The 14,744-nt window shown below is 51.9% G+C and overlaps 1 protein-coding gene across 2 annotated transcripts; it reads left to right on the forward strand.

Annotated features, from left to right (window-relative positions):
* Positions 1-688: 688 nt before the first annotated feature.
* On the forward strand, positions 689-13,826 carry CSPG5 (chondroitin sulfate proteoglycan 5; the record flags this gene model as incomplete). 2 transcript variants are annotated; one of them, XM_082847541.1, is made up of 5 exons in its annotated part: positions 689-785; positions 1,468-2,587; positions 5,403-5,591; positions 7,470-7,545; positions 13,665-13,826. In XM_082847541.1, 5 exons carry the CDS (start codon positions 689-691, stop codon positions 13,824-13,826), a joined length of 1,644 nt encoding a protein of 547 aa, XP_082703667.1. The 2 variants fall into 2 exon arrangements, with proteins under 2 accessions (XP_082703667.1, XP_082703668.1); XM_082847542.1 differs by lacking the exon at positions 7,470-7,545 and having other exon boundaries at positions 13,665-13,716.
* Positions 13,827-14,744: the final 918 nt, after the last annotated feature.

Raw genomic sequence — 14,744 nt, forward strand, 5'->3', positions numbered from 1 at the left:
ACTTCGCCCCCTTGCCTGGCGCTGTCAGCGACCGTCCCTCCCTCGTGGGGACTCGGAGACCTCCCGGAGACCCTTCTCCGCCCCGAACACAGGGTTGGCGCAGAAATCCGAGAGGCTCCGTGCCCCCCGGGTTTGGCTCACTGCCACACCGCGGGCTCGGGCTTCCGCCCCCTGCGGCCCTTCCGAGCCCCGCCCGGAGCCTGCGGGTGTCTGCGTCCCCGCCTCCTTGCTTGTCGCTTGGCGGGTGGGTTCCTCGCGGGTGGGGGCCCCGTGCCAGCCCTCCACTGGTGGCCCCGCCCCGCAGGTCTCCCGCCAGTGCACCTGGCAGCTAACGCCACCCGCGGCGCTGTGCGCCTGCACCCGCGCTACCCAACGTCCGTTTGTCTCCGCATCCGGAGCCGGGGGTCTCTCTGTCCCCCTGGCAGGCGGACTGAGCAGGGCAAGCGTCAGAGCTACGTGCGGCGGGGCGGGCGGGGTGGGGGCGGCGCAGAGCGCGGCGGCCGCGGCGAGGGAGGCGGGGAGGCGCGGCGCGCCGGGGACAGCGGCGGACGGCGGCGGCGGCATGCGGCTTCTCCCGTTGCCCATCGTGGGCTGATACGCCCGCAGCACCGGCGGGAGGCGCGGCGGCCGGCGAGCCGAGGGCGCAGCCAGCCGGGCAGACCGCGGACAGCGGTCGGGACGCCGCGCCATGGGTCGAGCCGAGGGCGGGGTCCCGGGTCGGGGGCCGCCGCCGCTGCTGCTGCTTCTGGGGGCCACGCTGGTCCTCGCCACTGGGGCCGCACCGGGTAGGTACCGACGGCGACCGGGACCCCAGCAGCTCTCGCGCCCCACCCTGAGTCAGGGTCCCACTGGCTTCGGGTACAGGCGGAGTCCGCGAGCTGTGGCAAGGGGGCGGGGCAGCGCCTTGCCTGCAGCCCGGGCGGGGGAAGGGGCGCACGACGAGATGGGAGACTTGGGGGAGGCCGAGTGGTGGGTAGTGGCCCCTACTCTGGTGTGCGGACCCAGGTGTTGGCTGGGGAAGGGGTCTGGTGGGCGGAGCCTGAGGGTGAGACTTCGGGGCGGGACCTGGAGGTGATGGGGGGGCGAGAGGATGAGAGTTCGGGGCGGGGCCCTAAGGGTGCGACTCCTGGGCGGGGCCTAGAGGTGGAATGGAGCCCCGAGGGTAAGATTTATGCCAGGAGCTGGAGTCGGGGGCCTCCCTGGTTAGACTGCGGGTGGTGTAGGGGACGGGGCCTTACGCTTGGGGGCGGGGCCTGAGCGAGGAAACGTTTGGCTGGGTGTGTTCCCTGGCTTATGGGGCGGGCTCGGGGCGGGACTTAACGATGGGGCGTGGCCTTGGGAAATCTTGAAGCTGAGGCTTAGGGCTGGCGGGGGTCTGGGAGAGCAGCCGCGGCGGGGCGGGGCGCAGCCCAAGGCCCTACCACGGCCGCTGCCCTGACGCCAGGCCCCTCTGCCTCCCTCCCACAGTGCGTGAGGCGGGCAGAGCCGTCGAGGCAGACAGGCAGGTGAAGAGAGTCCTGGCATGGGAGCCGCGTGCTAACGACACGCGGGAGAAGGCCGGCCCACCAGCAGCTGGGGAAGATGAGACCTCTCGGACTGCGCCCGGCGGCGAGCATGCGGTGGTGGGCCCTGGGGTCGGGCCAGAGGAGGCTCTGGAGGCATCGGCGGCGGTGACAGACACAACCTGGCTGGAGGCGGACAGCCCAGGCCTGGGCGGAGTGACGGCAGAGGCGGGCAGCGGCGACACCCAGGCCCTTCCAGCCACGCTCCCGGCTCCCGACGAGGCCCTCGGGCAGTCATCGACGCCCCCCGCCACCCCCGAGGCTACAGAGGCCAACGGACCACTCTCCCCCACTCCTGGCGACAAGCTGAGCCCAGACCCTGAACTCCCCAAGGAGAGCCCCTTGGAGGTTTGGCTGAACCTGGGAGGCAGCACACCTGACCCTCATGGGCCAGAGCCCACGTACCCCTTTCAGGGCACACTAGAGCCCCACACGGCGTCAGATATAATTGACATCGACTACTTCGAAGGATTGGATGGTGAGGGCCGTGGCGCCGACCTGGGGAGCTTCCCTGGGTCTCCAGGTACCTCAGAGCACCACCCTGATCCTGGGGAAGAGACCCCTTCCTGGAGCCTGCTTGACTTATACGATGACTTCACCCCCTTTGATGAATCTGATTTCTACCCTACCACATCCTTCTATGATGACTTGGATGAAGAAGAGGAGGAAGAGGAGGATGACAAGGACGCAGCAGGAGGCAGAGACCTGGAAGATGAAAATGAAAATGACCTTCTAGTGCCCACTGAGAAACCTGGTCTGGGGCCCGGGACAGGCCAGCCCACCGGTCGGTGGCATGCTGTCCCTCCACAGCATACTCTGGGGATGGTCCCCGGCAGCAGCATCGCCCTCAGGCCCCACCCAAGAGAGCCAGGCAGGGACCTGGCCCCAAGCGAGAATGTCACTGAGTGCCGCAGTGGCTTTGTGCGATATAACGGCTCCTGCCGGTCAGTGTGCGACCTCTTCCCAAGTTACTGTCACAATGGCGGCCAGTGCTACCTGGTGGAGAACATAGGGGCCTTCTGCAGGTAAGGGTGTGGCAGGCAGGTTCCTGGGGGCTTGTCAGAGAACTCCTGGAGAGGGCATGGGAGGCTGTCTCAGCAGAGAGGGGAATGTGACAGGCACAGCTTCCCAGAGGTTGTGCATTCACAGAAGTCCCAGGTCAAGGGATAGTCACAGCAAATATTCTATAGAATTACATCTTATGTGCACTTCCTGTGATCTCATCACTAGGAGAGTTTCCTCAGAAATAAGATTGTGTATTTCCTCTAAGTGTTGTGTCCTTTACCAAACCAGTAAACTATAGAGGCAAAACGAAGGGACTCGGCTAAAGATTTTGGAAAAGGCCTTTGCTGGCTTGAGGGCAAGTTCTTGTTGGCGAGTTCTGACTAAACTAGTAGAAGGAGTAGGCCCATAAACGTACTGAGAGGAGAGAGAACTGCTGACCACTTCCTCTGAGCCATGTGTGTGGCAGGAGGAAGGCCCTGTGACCCTGTGGGGCACATGCCTGGGGTGGCACATAAAGTCACAGTGAAGACCTTCTCGTTGGGAGCAGACCCAGAGAGCAGCCATTCGAACAGGTCAAGTCAAGCAGAGTGTCTTTCCTGGCATAGCAGTTGTGGTGGGGTTTCTTGACTTTGGGTCGTGGCTTTGTCCCTCCTACCTTGATTGTTGTCTTCCTGGGGATACCCAATCCAGCGTATTTTAAAGACCCAGAGAGTTTAGTGTCAGAGTAAGGATATTGTCTGCAACCACCGTCCCATGCCTCATCAGTAATTACCCCATACACCTGCCGTCACAGCAAGGTAGTTAACCTGCTGGAGAGCTCACTGGCTTATTCTGGAAGAAGCACAAGTCCGGGGTGACCTGGGTGGTTTGCTTGTCTCCATCCTTTACAGGCTCTAGAAGTGGCATGGAGGCCTCAGATTCTTCCTGGGACTTGTTTCCACTGGTCCTAGGAGGAGCAAATCTGGGTGTCTCTTTTTAAAGTGTCATTCCTGATGTTTCTTTTTCTTGGTCTCTTTGGAGGTATGTGAAGAATTCAAATTTCTGTAGGTCTTAATGTTCTGGTAGAAGAATAACATACAGAATGCATGAATGCTGCGCCTTTGGCGCCTTTGGCATTAAAGCTTAAGTTCCAGTTCCTTCCCATGAAGTTCTTCTTCCCTGTAAATGATCATGACGTTAGCGTCACTCATATCGGATGTGTCCACACAGTTCTGATTGGAGTTGTCCAGCCATTGCCAAAAAGAGGGACTGTGATCAAGAAATTATGGCAACGAGACCTTGCTGGTTGGTTAAGGGCTACCAGAAATGAGGAAACCCTGTGATTTTGCTCCTCAGCCTCTAGTTGGGGGGACTACAGTAATGATTATAGCCTGGGAACTATGGAATCTGCAAAATTGTAATCTTTCAACCTATTGGGGGCCTGAGTTTTCACCTTCAAAGTAAGCTCTCCATCAGAGTATGAAATTTGGAGCCCTTGCTGCCTCTGGAGAGCTCGACAGTTCCCAGAACCTCCTGGAGCTATCAGAGGACTCCCAAATGGAAGAGTAAGCATGTCCTCACTGAGCAGCATGCCTGTACTGACCATGGATCCTCCAGTGGCTCCTGCCTCAGAAGGGCTTCACACAAGTCCACTCCAGCTCCCCTTGCACAGCTTCCATCCCAGGATCACACTGGGCCTCCCTACCAGAGCAGAGATTCCTCCTCTGGTGGGTACACCCAGGCCCAGCCCTGGCTTGGAAACTGTTTTGCATTCCACTCACAGGAGGCTGCTGAGCCCTTGGTTGCATACTGCAGCATGCCTTTGTCTCTGTCACACCGACCACTGCAGAGAAATGAGCAGAGCTATGGCTGAACTTCTCTAGAATGGTCGGTTAGAGGGATCTTCTTTCCCTGCCATCCTCCAACAGCCCCCCACGACTGCAAAGCGGCAGTTAGAAAAGAAAATTCCCTGCTAGCCTCGTATCCCTGCCCTATTCTAGGTGTGGAGTACCTAATTCTTCCATGCAAAATTTCCCCGTTTCTGGACCCCTTTCTCTTGTCTGTCATTCACCCTGAGGTTCATGTCCTCCCTCCTTTGCCTGCCTCTGTATCCTTCCACATTTTTCCTCTTTGAAGCAGCCTGGTTCCCATGGAAACAGCAATGTCACTGGAAGAGTTGGAGCCTGGGAATGTCCCAAGGGCAAGAGAAAGTCACTCAAGGAAAGGACTGAAACCCACCCAGAGGGTTGATTCTCACTCTGCTTTCATGACAGTTCTCATGGTAATAGGACTGGAAGCTTTAGGGGCAGCACTTTGGGGGCTGCAGAGATAAGGGAGAGTATACATCTGTCTTTGTGCTTGTTCTTGTCTGTCGCTTCCTTATTTTTCAGTGTCTGGTTAGCCACGTGAACTAGATGGGACTGCAATGCCACAAGATAGGTTTTTCACGTTGTGTAGGGTGGATCCTACTACTTTGTAGCTGTAGCTCCTGTTGGTCTTGTTTTCCATCTTTTTTTTTTTCACCAGAGCCCAGGGGGGTTGGGGCGGTCTGGGGGGATCTGGGAGAATCCTGTGATTATTCTCACGGAGGTGGAAAACAAGGGTTCCCTTCCCTCCTGGAAACTGAGTTTGCTCAGTTTCTCAGCTCCCCGGTTACCTCATTTGTGTCATGAACCTCTTCATGGAATGGTTGTAAGGACAAGGCAACAATAGCAACCATAAGGTCTGCACAGATGGGGGCCCCAAAGTCCCACTAGGAGCAGGCGGTTGAGGGAAGTCCTGGGGTCAGGGGCCAGGCCCTCACTGCGGCCACGGCTGCCAGCCCGTCGCCTCAGTCTCACCCTGTCACCGCTGCAGGTGCAACACACAGGACTACATCTGGCACAAGGGGATGCGCTGCGAGTCCATCATCACTGACTTCCAGGTGATGTGTGTGGCCGTAGGCTCGGCCGCCCTTGTGCTGCTCCTGCTCTTCATGATGACGGTGTTCTTCGCCAAGAAGCTCTATCTGCTCAAGACAGAGAACACCAAGCTGCGCAGGACCAAGTGAGTCTGTGACAGCCAACCCCACCCCATCTGACCCAGGGATGTAGTCCTGAGGGTTTCTGGCACCTGCTCTCCATCCCTGTTTGTGTTTTTCATACCAAAAATTCACCCAAGCGTAACCATTCCTACACAGAATGTGCTGGAATTGCAGCCGACGTTAAGCCCCTGTGGCACACTGCAGCTGCCCAGCACCATTCCTCACACACACACACACACACACACACACACACACACACACACACACACACACACACCGCCGTATAGAAGGTGCTTAGAAAAGGTAACCTGAGTATAGCAGCTCCCAACTCTGGTCAAGTACGTTACTGTGCTCGGTCCCCCACCCCCACCTGACTGCACCTGCTTCCTGGGTCTCTGACAGCCAGTGGCCAGCGTGAGGATTTTGCTCACAAATCAGCATGAAGTGACTCCAGCTCCCTCAGATCTGCTGTCACTCAATACCAGCTCCTCCTCAGTGAGAGGGTCTAGCACTGCAGTGCGTTGCTTTCCAAACTTGTCAATCCTTGGTCCAGGCAGAAGGGCAGAGGACTCAAGGAAGCCCTCCTAAGTAGAATGTGGGGGGTGGTGAGACCCCGGCCCTCACTTTCTCCACTGTGGATTCTAAGGGCCGTGTGGGGATATGGAGTCTCATTTCAGCTCTTAGAAGAGGAGTGACTACTGTGCACATGTGAGAATCAGCATGCATTTACCTTTTAAGTCCATGCTTGAACACTCGAATGTGACCTTACACACTATGAGAGAATCACTGTAGTCACTAAGCAAAGTAAAGAACCTTCTGAAATGTCACAGGAGTCACAGAAGGAGGAGACTGGAGTTCAGCTTCCTCGGGACCCAAGAGACAATTTATGCAGACCTGCCGCCCACCCCCCATTTCAACCTGTTGTCCAAGTAATCCCCTCCCCCTGACCCGAGACTCCCTCCAGAGAACGTGACCAAAGGACTTGCCCCGGGTCCTGGGAAAAGGACAAAACGCCATCTGTTGCTCCTTTGCTGGGTGAACTCGTGAGATGTGCAGATGCCAGCAGCTCTCTGCAGCCTTTCAGCTAACCGTTGTGGGCCTGCAAGGGCCTCTGCATTGTGCCTGTGCATTGAGGCGGGCTGCATCTGTGCCTGTGATCACAAGCCAAGACCCTTGGCTCCTCACGCTGACACCAGAGGGTTGGAGTGGCGGGGAGGGTCAGGGTGGGGACGGGACCACCGATCAGGGCTGCTGCAGATAGGAGAGAAGAAGCAGCTGCCAGGCGAGTGGAGAAGCAAGAGCTGAGGCCCAGGGAAGGGCCTCCTAGGTCGTCCTCCTTTAGTTGGTTATGTGTTTTGTGCAAAACATGGCTTCCGCAGCCCTTCAGCTCAGATGCCGCCTCCCTTTTTTCCTTCTGCATACCTTCTTTCTTTCCCAAGCCTGGTTACTGCTCTGAAAATGCTGCATGTACCCAGTGCACTACAGATACTGCTGCAGCTTATTGATTCTAAGATACACGTTTTTTTTCACATATTAACATCTCTGAAACTGGATTGTGTCTTACAGTCGCTGGCGTCTTATAACCACTGTTGGCCTGATGGCAGTCATGATGTAGTTGTAATTGTCTGGCATGCACAAACGTGGTCATAGCTGTTCATATCATTGTCAGTTCTTTATCTAAAGTCTAAATGAGCTCCTTAAAGTGTGTAATAAAAACTCTAGGTGATAAGAAAGCATTGGATCATGGTTTAAATGGTAGAAGATTTTTCTTAGTGGTACATCAAATAGTGGTGCATCTGTGGCATTTGATGAAATACAGTCCCTGACCCATGAAGCTTCTATCAGATTTCGCTGTGATCGTTTCACTTACATTTTTCCCTTCTCTCTTCTGTCCTAACCAGCAAATTCCGGACCCCATCTGAGCTCCACAATGATAACTTCTCCCTCTCCACCATTGCTGAGGGCTCTCACCCAAACGTAAGGAAACTTTGCAACGCTCCCCATACCTGCTCCCCCCCATGCCTGTGCCTTGGCTCTCTATGATAATGTTATCTGTCAGGTAACTTGTCTTCTTCACATCTGTCCTTGTGCAGGCTCCAGCCCCTGGCCACATCTCTGGTCCACTTCAGAGTGTGGAGCCACTCTTCAGAGCTCTGAGGATCAGGATAGGGCAGGCAGTTGGGGCCGTGAAAGTGAGAATAAGGGCGTGATGGTGTACCACTTCCCGGACAAACAAAGTTATACAAAGTACAGAAGATCTGTTTCTAGGATGACACATGATTTTTAGCTTCACCTAGGCTTTAGAAGTCTGATTTTTGTCTTTCTATTTTCTATATCAAGGAGAAAGGCTCCGCTTTCATTGCTAGGGAATTTCCTGCTGGTCATTGAAGCAAATGGTGGTTGCTCTTTAGGATGAGTGGGAAAACCTCTGGGATGGCTGGAAAAGCAGTGTCTTTGACACTGTTTTGAGGACCCTAAAAATGAGCAGGCTTATATACATTGGTTATGGCTGAGGTAAGCACAAAACACTTATGGTAGGGTGGAAGCATAAGTCTAGGGGTGAATCTGTCCTTAGGAGTATAGGCTCATAAATACAAGTTGAAACCCAATAAAAGGTCCCAATAGACCATTTTCTAAAGACACTGGCCCAGTGTGTTATCTGGACCAGACTAACCAGTCAAATACTGGGTACTGTCAGAATTTCAGAAATAAAACAGAAACCATCCAAGCCCCAAATCATATCAGATCCAAATGCAAGAATTCTGCACATGACACAGGCTCCATACCTCCAGGTAAATGCATCATTACACAGATAACGGAGTGAAACTAAGACTTTTCAGATGGAAACAGTGAAGTTTAAGAGGAAATTTTGAAGAAGTTCTTTGAAATAATGGGCCATAGAGTATAAGAGTTCACAGGGGCCTTCACAGTCTAGGCCAGTGCTGTCCAGAGGGACTTTCTGTGAGATAGAAAAGTTGTGTGTCTGTACTGTCCACTACAGCAGCCATCAGCTACCTGTGGCTTCAGAACTCTCGGAATGTGGCTAGTACCACCATATTGGACAGCACAGATCTAGACCATTGTCTTCTTTTTATAGGTGGGGAAAGTGTAGCCCCAGAAGGAGAAAGAGAGAATAATAGTACATGAGACCTTGATCACCAGATCCCAGAAAAGAAAAGCTTGGCCTGGTGGAGGAGGAGCAAAGGGGTCTATTTAAAATAAGAAACGAAAGAGGCCAATTTAGGATAATTTTTTTAAAGTCTTTGATATAAAGGGTAGAGAAAGAACATACTTGTTATGCACCAAGATATTAATAAGTTCAAGATGGACATAATAACCAAGAGAACAACATGTCCTGTAATTGCTGAGATTGGTAACCACTTTAATCAACCCACAAGGATATAGGATGAGCCTTATCTTGGGAAACCCTATCCCTACCTTACCAGGCCTCTTGCAGTGATGTGCATTTAGTTGTCATTTATGGACCACTAGTGAATGATGGCCTGCCATGGGGTCTCTCAGGTCCACTATCTGATCTGCCATCTCGTACATGTGGGACAGCAGGCCTGACCCATACAGTGGTGCCTGCAGTCAGGTTGTTTATTGTCCATGGAGTGTGAGGGTCCTTAGCAAAGTTTCTGACTCATGCATTTCGGGCACCCTTGTTATGTCCACCTTTCCTCTTCACCAAGATGGAGGGGAAAGAAATAGCTCCTCTTGGAGGCCTTGGTTGCATGAGCCAATACAAAGGTTTCCAGTTCTTCTTGGCCTGAGCCAACTTTGTGAAAGCAAGGCATTTGTCCATGAAAGCTGCCACTGACCTTGAGTTCAGAATATGGCAAAACAGAGGGGCTTTCCTGGTGGCGCAGTGGTTAAGAACCAGCCTGCCAACGCAGGAGACACGGGTTCGAGCCCTGATCCGGGAAGATCCCCCATGCCACGAAGCAACTAAGCCCATGCGCCACAACTACTGAGCCTGCGCTCTAGATCCCGCGAGCCACAGCTACTAGCCCGTGTGCCACAGCTACTGAAGCCAGCCTGCCTAGAGCCCGTGCTCCCAACAAAAGAATCCACCACAATGAGAAGCCCACGCACCGCAACAAAGAGTAGCCCCCACACACCGCAACTAGAGAAAAAAGCACGTACGAAGACCCAATGCAGCCAAAAATAAATAGATAAATGAATACATTTTTTAAAAAAAGAATATGTCAAAACAAAAATGGAATGGAGCAGGGTGGTCAGCCATGGTAGACTCTGCCTGAGAAGGGCCATGGGGTTGTCTGGGCAGCACTCGGGGCATCCCTCAGCGAAGTCGTGCTCTCTAGCTCCTCTTGGATCTTGAGGGCCATTTCCACCTGGCATCCTTCCCTCAGCTTGTGCCCCAGGACACATCCTGTCCTTTCTGCCAAAACTCTGAGCATGTGAGGGGGTGACTGTCCTGTCCAACAGGTGGATTTTCTACAAACTTCATCTCTAATTCCCTCCACCCAGCCCAGAAGTCAGACTCGGTCATAGTCAAGATCTTGTGGGCATTGACAGTTAAGACAGTTGCCGCTTTATGATGAAGTGGAGCCCTAGCCCTTGCTTCAGCCACCACAGTGATTGCTTACAAGCGATGCTAGCAGCGGGATGAAAGTGAAAAAACCTCCAGGTGAGCTAGGAGCTGAAACAAGGGCACCTGAGTCAAGCCTGCTCATTTAGTCTCCCCATCCCTCCCCTTCACCCCTCAAATTTCCTTGTTGGTTGTGGCATCTCCTAAAATTTTGGAGAGTTTTATTTATCTTAGTAGAGGGGTTCTTTCTTTTACATAAGTCAAGGAGATTGAATGGGTCATTTTCCTACCCAGTTTCAGTGATCTCTGTAAGCCACACTCTGAAAAGATTTCAAACAAACAAAAAAAACCATGCTGCTTTGGGTCTGGTGGGGGAAGGATCCGTGGCTGGTGTCTGTGTAGAGGGCACGTCCCTTTCCTTTGCTACACGCATCGCTCTCGCGTGGGCCCTCTGGACTGACCTGGGGCCCTGTGGCTGGTGAGCCAGCGGCCGAGTGCGTGTGAGTCTTCTGGAGCTGAGCAGCCAGCCTAGGAAAGGAACTTCGGGAGGAAAAGGAAAAGCCCAAAGCTCCTCAGCCCCTGCTGTGGAGGTTTGCCGTTTTCCAGGAGGAATGGCGAGTGTGTAGGAAGCCGGGCGCTCTCCAGCTGCACAGCATGGGCAGCAAACTGCCCAAGCGCTGAGAGCCACCCTGTTGGTTCTCACAGCTGTGCTGTTAGAGCAATGCTTGGCTGTAACTTGGTCCTCCTGCGATTTGACAGACCTTCCAAGATGTCCCTTAGTGTTTCCCACCGCCATCCCACCCCCCAATTTAAACCTTTCTTACTTCCCAGTCTCTGTTTCTTCCATGTATTTGGTAAAACACTGACTGCCCACCCCATTCTGATAGAGGCTTGTGTCTGGACAAGCAGGCATCCAGGCCTGAACCCCTGGCTGAAGGATGCCCATGCCGCTGGGGCAGAATGCCAGAAATAGTTCCCAGGACTTAGACCAGAGGGAAGTCCAGTTCCCTCTTGATGAGGGACTTCCACCAAATCAAAGGCGCATAATCCTTCTGCTGAGGGATTCAGCAACCCTAGGCTTAAGAGGATGGAGCTCTGAGGGAAACACTTGGACTAGGATAGCTCCATTTTGGTCCAGACACACCCTCACCCGTTCTACATGTTGAAGGTACTTAGCTCATCTCATAGCATTGTCTGGATACGTGTGTTCCTTATTTTTAGGATCTACTATTTCCTCCTATTGACCCAGAAGGCAGCTTTCTCATTTGTCCAAATCCCATAAGCCCTCACAGTGCCAGTTTTAATTTGGGTCCCCACCCTCATGGCATCACAGTTTTGATGCCCAGGTCTATAAGACTCACCAAATCCACTTTTTTCACATTATGAGAATATCCCTGTGCCCCTGCATCCCCCCAAGGTGTGTGTGATGGGGCGGGAGTGGGGGCAGTTATCTTGAAAAACATGAAAGTGATTTCCACACTTGTAAGAGGAGAGGCGAGTACAGGCCATCTTGTTTTGCTTCAAGTTTTGCTGTGATCCAAAGTCCATTCTACTCAGGGTCTCAAGCGGTCATGCCCAGCGTCTTCCCCCACACAATACAGAAGTTCTGCCTCATTCTGCTTCCCTCTCTATAAAAAAACCTGTGTGTGTGTGTGTGTGTGTGTGTGTGTGTATACAAAATATACTTAATATATCAGGGCAATCTCCATCTCAGCACATATACATTTATGCCATTGAACAGTTTTTTCTAAACCTCTGCAAGCAGTGGTAGAAAATATCAAGTGCCTATGCGTGCTGTGCGCAGCTGCCTTGCCTGAAACCTGCCTCAGCACAGAATGAAGTTCATTTCCTCTTGTGCTTGTCTCACTGGAAATGGGGAACATGTGTTCCGCTGTTGTCTGTAAATTACTCCTGAGGTCTTTGAAACTCTATCAAATTGTTCTGTTCAAGCTGGTCTTCTGGGAAAGTGCTAAGTGAGGCTGGAGCAAGGGGCAGGTAACAGTGATTTCTACATGCACAGTACGTTTAAACACCCGTAGCAACCGATGTAGGCCTGGAGCCTTTCCCTACTTTCCAACTAGTCACTTGCCTGACCTAGTGCCATTATGGGTCAAATTCAGTAGCAGGGAGCATGGACAAGAGCTCACAGTTTTTTGTGTTTTTTTAAATTTATTTATTTGTTTATTTTTGGCTGCGTTGGGTCTTCTTTGCTGTGCGCGGGCTTTCTCTGGTTGCGGTGAGCAGGGGCTTGTCTTTGTTGCGGCGCGCGGGCTTCTCATTGTGGTGGCTTCTCTTGTTGCAGAGCCCGGGCTCTGGGTGCACAGGCTCAGTAGTTGTAACTCATGGGCTCTAGGGCGCAGGCTCAGTAGTTGTGGCGCACGGGCTTAGTTGCTCCGCGGCATGTGGGATCTTCCCAGACCAGGGCTCGAACCCGTGTACCCTGCATTGGCAGGCGGATTCTTAACCACTGCGCCACCAGGGAGACCCAAGCTCACAGTTTTGTGGAGAATGCCTTGGTCCTTAAGCATGATGAGTACCTTGAATTTTGGTTAAAGCAAGAAAGGTCTGAGCTAGCTGATCAGATAGGGACGTTACCCTTCTTGCCATCCATGAACCTGCCTGGGTAGCTACACGACCTCTTTGATCAGCACAGTTCCAAGCACTTGAGAAAGAACTGAGGCCCATTGAGTTGCACAGGGTAAAATCCCCTCAGGCGGTCCTAAAGGAAAAGAGTAGTGGGAAGGCAGGCATTGCTGTGAGAGTTCTCTGAGTGCAGAGCCGGAGCACTGTGTACTGGTGTGGGTTTCCTGAAAACCTTTAACAAATTCAGTTCAGGTTCAGGAGCTTGTCACAGGGCTGCAGGCAGCACACGTGGATAGGCAGGAGGGCACGAGTACCAGTCAGAGATGGGTCATGAACCAGCAGCGCAGGGCTTGGATTGAGGGAACACCCTGTAAGTTAGCATCTTTTGGTAGATAAATTCTGATAGGAAGAGGTTCACACATCTCCAGCCTCTAGTCAGAGAACATATATTTGCTGTGGGGAGAGAGGCCCTAATTTTGCCGGGAACAGCTCTGCACCTGACCACAGTCCAGTTTGTGCCCCACTGAATACACCGACAAGTCATGTTCCTGAACAAGACCTTTTTGTGAGAGCAGAACTCAACAAGATGGAGGGCCGTGTGAAGAGGGGCCAGGCAGAGCTCACCAACAGGTGAGGCTTTAGAGGGGCCAGGCCCAGTATTAAAAGGGACTGTTTCTCCCCAGTCTCTGCCAAAGAGAAAACCTCACACTGGCCTAAGTTAAAGGTATTTGTAATGCAATTACCTGTCAAGTTTTCATCTATATCTGGCCAGTGTTTTTGAGGATGATGTTCCTAAAAAGTACCTGCTAATGGGTCTCTTTGGTTCAGTCACGTCTCAGAGCTTTCTTCCTTTTTTCAGTTATGATTTTTTCAGCCAAATTGAAAAGTCTGAGATGTTATTTGATCCCTCTACCCACTGTCTCCTTCCCACTCCTCCCTCACCTTTTTTTTCCTCTTTCAGGATGATTCTAGTGCTCCCCATAAAATCCAGGAAGCTCTCAAGTCCTGCCTGAAAGAGGAGGAGCCATTTAACATTCAGAACTCCATGTCGCCCAAACTCGAGGGTGGCAAAGGTGACCAGGCCGACTTGGAGGTGAATTGTCTTCAGAACAACTTAACCTAAAGCAGAGCAAAAAGAGAGGAAATGGGGGTGGGGGGGTGGGGAGGGGAGAAGAATTATCTCCTCTTGTACAGAGTATTTCTTGTAACCATTTGTTAAACTCCTTTCTTTTTTCTGATCTTATGGCATGCTTTGATGTATTTTGTACAGGAGGGAAAAAACACAAAATATGCAAAGAACCTAAAGAGAATTGCATACATTGGATTGTTTTGTCTGTGCTGTCTGTACATTGCTTCTGCTGCTGTGATTTCTAAACCTATGCTGTTATTCAACTGACTTTTTTTTTGTACTTTGACCCACCTTTTTTTGAAATACCAGTAAAAAACAAAGTTCTTGAAATAAAACTTTTTAAAAAGCCATTTTCCTGATGTAATTTTTTCTACTCCCTAGCCTTTCTTGTCAGTTTGAGTTGAATTCTTCCCTTCATTGTGTATTCATGTGTATTTATACATGTTTGAAATCCCAGAAATGGTCTATGTATTAGTCTGCTTGAGCCGCCATAACAAAATACTACAGACTGGGAGTCTTAAACAACAGACATTTATTTTCTGAGAGATCTGGAGACTGGAAGTCCAAGATCAAAGTGCCAACAGAGTTGGTTTCTGGTGAGGCCTCTCTTTCTGGCTTGCAAACAGCCACCTTCTTGCTGTGTCCACACATGGCCTTTTCTCTGTGTGCATATGGAGAGAGAGAGAGCTCTCTGGTGTCTGTTCCTCTTTTTATAAGGACACCAGTCCTATTGGATTAGGGCCCTACTCTGATGACCTCATTTAACCTTAATTACCTTATCTCCAAATACAGTCACATTAGGGGTTAGGGCTTCAACATGTGATATTTGGGGGGACACAATTCGATCCATAACAGTCTGTAGCACCTGTTAAGAATACTTTTATTTTTAATTTTTTAAAAAATTATTTATTT

This window comes from Leucopleurus acutus, assembly GCF_964270905.1.
Source record: "Leucopleurus acutus genome assembly, chromosome: 10".
NCBI lineage: Eukaryota > Metazoa > Chordata > Mammalia > Artiodactyla > Delphinidae > Leucopleurus > Leucopleurus acutus.